General features: G+C 41.5%; 1 protein-coding gene across 1 annotated transcript; it reads left to right on the plus strand.

Annotated features, from left to right (window-relative positions):
• The first annotated feature begins 1,711 nt into the window (after positions 1–1,711).
• Positions 1,712–2,648, plus strand: LOC126708130 (uncharacterized). Its single transcript, XM_050407946.1, has 3 exons — positions 1,712–2,011; positions 2,134–2,179; positions 2,368–2,648. The coding sequence occupies exons 1-3, from the start codon at positions 1,712–1,714 to the stop codon at positions 2,646–2,648; spliced, it is 627 nt and encodes a 208-aa protein (XP_050263903.1).
• Positions 2,649–4,228: the final 1,580 nt, after the last annotated feature.

Raw genomic sequence — 4,228 nt, forward strand, 5'->3', positions numbered from 1 at the left:
GCAACCCTAACAGCAAGTGCTCTCCCCTTATCAATCCATGGTACGACACTCACACCCATTTCCTGGTGATACCCGGTGACTACTTGCCTCCTCCGCTAAGTCGCGTGTGGCTCTCAATTTTCCACCATGACACAGAGGTGTCTTGGGCCCCTTTGGCTTCCTCAATCCCTGATCTTGATATACACCAGGGAACTTCACTCCCCGTGCCCATTCTCTTCGAATTTAGGTCAAGTACCTCTTTGGGTTGGAAGGAGTGGGTAATGAAGAGTTGTTCGATACAGGTTTCATGGCAGCATTGTAGCAAGCCGGCATGTTGAAGGCTATTGTTTCATCACGTTGCCTGTTCAACTATAGGGACTTGTTCAACCTTCGTCATTTGGTCCATCGATGGTGTAACGCCACCCATACCTTCCTTCTTTCTTATGGCGAGATTATCGTGACCTTAGAGGATGTGGTGAATCAACTATGTTGCCAATTCTCGATGATGTAGACCCGAGTAAAATTGAGCTTTCTCTCAAGGTGGAGGTCGTGGAGGCCAAATTGAAGAAAGGGATGAATGGCAACGCAAAGTTGTCGCATTGGGTTAAGGCTTTCTCCAAGGTTGCTGACGTAGTCCATCGTACGACCTTTGTCGCGTTCTGGCTCTGTAAGTTCATCTTTGGCTCCTACACTCGTTATGCTGTAAAACCTCTTTATTTCCGATTAGCCATAAAGATTTCTGTCGGGGAGAGTCTGCCATTGGCCCCTATGTTTCTGGGTCATCTGTACATGCAGTTATACATTTTGCAGAGTGATGAGAAGCAGGCAGACTCCTGCCACATAGTTACTACTTTTGCCTACAGTACCATTTTGTAGCATTTGCTATGGGAGCGCTATGTTAGGCACTTGTTTATGTGCAACTCTGTCTGTTTTGCCAAAGAGAAGTATCGTTCGTGTCCAAAGGTTATTATTGATTTTTGTGACCATTTTGTATCTGTTTCTCCATCGGCTTATTGCTAGGTTAGGTTGAAGCTATTTGGGCATCCTATCATAGAGTTTTTTGATAAGGGAGTTGGCTTTTGTTAGAGAGCATACAGGAATTTGGGCATTGGCTTTACATATGTTAATTCAGTTATGGGCCCCTTTATTGACATTGCTTGGACCACTACCACGTTGACTACCTTCGATAAGAGGGGGATTACGTACTTGGCAGCCACTAATTCTAAGTGGCTACCTTACCTTGCTAATGAAGGCATTCGTTTTATGCATTATTCTCCCAATAGAGTGATGAGGTAGTTTAGGTTGGATCAGGACATACCTGATGATTTCTCTGCCATTCTAGAGTCCGCTCTCTGTCTGACCATTCCTGCGGCCTACTGCTTTTGAGTTTCGGAGCAAGCGTTTCATAACAATCACTATTCTAGGTTCACAAAGCGAGGGTCTTTGCATAGTTGCGATGCATGGGTATTGGCAGGTTATGATGACTTCATTTGAGCAGGATTTATTGGGTAGCCATGGGTTTGCTCTCATTCCTTTTGATGGTCTTCATGCCATCATTTCTATCAACCCGCGGTTATTGCTTTCCACTAAGTCTGTGGTGGCATATACTAGGAAGCAAAGTCAGTCTGCTATATTTAAGTGGTGGGCAAAAGAGAAGGGGTGGTATTTATACACTCGTGAGTACCTTACGGGTTAGGAGAAAAAAGTGAGAGTGATGAACCTTCCTACGCCTATGAAGAAGGGCTCAGTGTCTTGGTCCCCTAAGCCCAAGTCTACCAAGAGAGGGGATGATTCTTTTGAAACTTGTTCTGACGTCATTCCCTATAAGCGTGGCCTTCCTCCCATTGGTAACATAGTTCTTGAAGGTTCTCCTCCTCCTTCTGCTTATACCCATTCCAACAGGCATCCTACTACAAGCAAGCCTAAGCCTTCTACTCCACGGCCATCCATGGATGCTCCTCCTTCTAGCAGGACCCGCGGCAGCAATAGAAAGACATATCCACCACCTCCATCTGCCACTACTAAGAGGATAGTATGTTATCTCTAACCTTGCTTCTTCTTTATTTTTTCTATTCATAGGGCCTTCCTGTGGCCAACTCTACATATATACTTATGCATCTCCCTTTTTTTTTTCTTCCAGTTATTTCTTGGCAGTCTAAGCATAAAGAGGATACTTTTGCCACCCACCCCATCTTACTTGGTGAGCCCAAGTTGAAGGTACATTCCTTCTCTCCGCATGCATTCTTATTGCCACGTGTTGTCTTGTGCTTTCTCTCTTCTTTTTCATCACTTCATTCTTTATGCATGTTCATTTATTTCTTCTTTCCGCCTTAACATTCATCTTCTTTCTTTCTCTTCTTCCCTTTTGTTTTTGTTTTTGTTTTTCAGCTAACCTCAAACCCCTTTCTGTTTATCACCCCACGAGTGAGGAGGTCTCTGCTTCTATGGGCACACCTATGGAGGGTTTCTTTGATGGGGCAAACATAATGGCTACGGCCATGGCCTCTGCTTCTGCTGCTGCACAGGGAGCTCTTGTTGAGGCCCCGATTCCTTCACCCAGACCTGGCCCTGTTAAGGAGAATGCCCAGACCAAGAGGGTTAGTGAGTCTATTCCCACTTCTGCCAAGATTCTTAGTCCTCAGAAAGAAGTCACTCCTACAGGTGCATAACAGACTAGGAGCGCTTTTCCTACTACTCCTCCTATCAACTCTGCTAGTGATCCCTTTATTACCTTTTCTCAGGCCGTAAAGGATGCCACCTTGTCGGACTGTGAGCTATGCCATTCCACCTTAAAACCAATTGGAGATAAGGAAAGCACACGCAAATCTTTTATGGCATTCAACATCGCACCACACGAGCCTGTTTTTAGAGTGGTTGTAGGGAGTCAAATTGTGGTCCCCCTAACAATCTCTTCCTCACAATGACACTCCCATGACTCGAACCTATGACCTTGGCTCTGATACTAGTTGATAGGCCAAGAATGTATTGATCCCTTATGGTAAATTAACTAATTAATTAGCCAAGTTAATTAATTAAGTCAATTAACATGCAATACGCGTAGTAGCATAAACAAATCACCAACTAAGTTAAATGCAGCAGAAAATAAATTTGACATAGGTGACTTGTTTATGAATGGGGAAAACTATTAAGGCAAAACCCTCATTGGGTGAATTTAAGGTCACCACTCCCAAGAATCCATTATTATCAAAACAAGCAGTTACAAGTAAAGGAATCTCAGTACCTTATACCAACCTATAGTTGAACTCTTACCCCATTACACAATTGGACTTGTAATGTAGTGACAATCTCTCCTTTTAATGCACAGCTCTAAGTACGTGACTAACCAATCGATGCACAGATCCCAATACATGACTCACAAACTAACTTGAGAAAGATGTTGGGTATAAAGTTCTTCAGTTTATCCACACGATGAAGATCAAAAAGCTCTTTGGTCACAAAACCTTTGGCATACAAACACAGCAGCTTCTTTAAGATAAATATGAACTAGGGCAAATTGTCTCCGGTTACAATATGCATGAAAAACATTTTCATCTAGTTGCATCAAGTGAGACGACCCTTAAAATAATCCTTATATATGACTAGGGTTGTGATAAAAGAAAACCTAAACACATAGCTTGAATATGCATGAAAAATAGATCTGAAAAACTGATTTTCGTAATTCTCAATAAATATAGCTGTCGAGCTTATCTATCGAGCTTCACATTTTAAATCTCGATAGATACATCTATCGAGTTTTAAAGAACAACAATTTTTCACTTGATTCTTGGACAGATTTGCATGACTTCAATACTTGGACTTGAACCCTTGTTCCTCGAAATATTAAACACATCCTAGATCTACCCAATTATAAGTAAAGTGCATTTTGTCAAAGGATTAGCCAACTCTAAATGACATATGTTCTTAACATGATCCACATATGTCCTAACAATCTCCTCCTTTGGAAATTTGTGACAAAACTACAACAAACAAATGAAATATGAGAGAAGTCATAAATCACTCAACTCACACTCACTTGTTAAATACAATAAAATCTATCATAACACAAACTCTTGAAAAATTTTGCAAGAAGAGAGTTCATGGCATGAAAGATTTTGACAACCTATATTTCTAAAACACTTTAAACAAAACTCATCAAGGCATCTTAGTGTGAAACAAAAATAAAAGATTGTGTACGTAAATAAGAAGCATGTGTACAAAGAGAGAAAAGAAACAACACATAGAGAGATAG

This window comes from Quercus robur, chromosome 12, assembly GCF_932294415.1.
Source record: "Quercus robur chromosome 12, dhQueRobu3.1, whole genome shotgun sequence".
NCBI classification, from domain to species: Eukaryota; Viridiplantae; Streptophyta; class Magnoliopsida; order Fagales; family Fagaceae; genus Quercus; species Quercus robur.

What these genes read in the sequence shown, in the direction of transcription:
- LOC126708130 (XM_050407946.1), top strand. Translation starts at nt 1,712, where the DNA reads ATGAAGAAGGGCTCAGTGTCTTGGTCCCCTAAGCCCAAGTCTACCAAG. An exon ending in CTGCCACTACTAAGAGGATA is followed by an intron (nt 2,012 to 2,133) that starts GTATGTTATCTC and finishes ATTTCTTGGCAG; the next exon opens with TCTAAGCATAAAGAGGATAC. An exon ending in CACCCACCCCATCTTACTTG is followed by an intron (nt 2,180 to 2,367) that starts GTGAGCCCAAGT and finishes TTTGTTTTTCAG; the next exon opens with CTAACCTCAAACCCCTTTCT.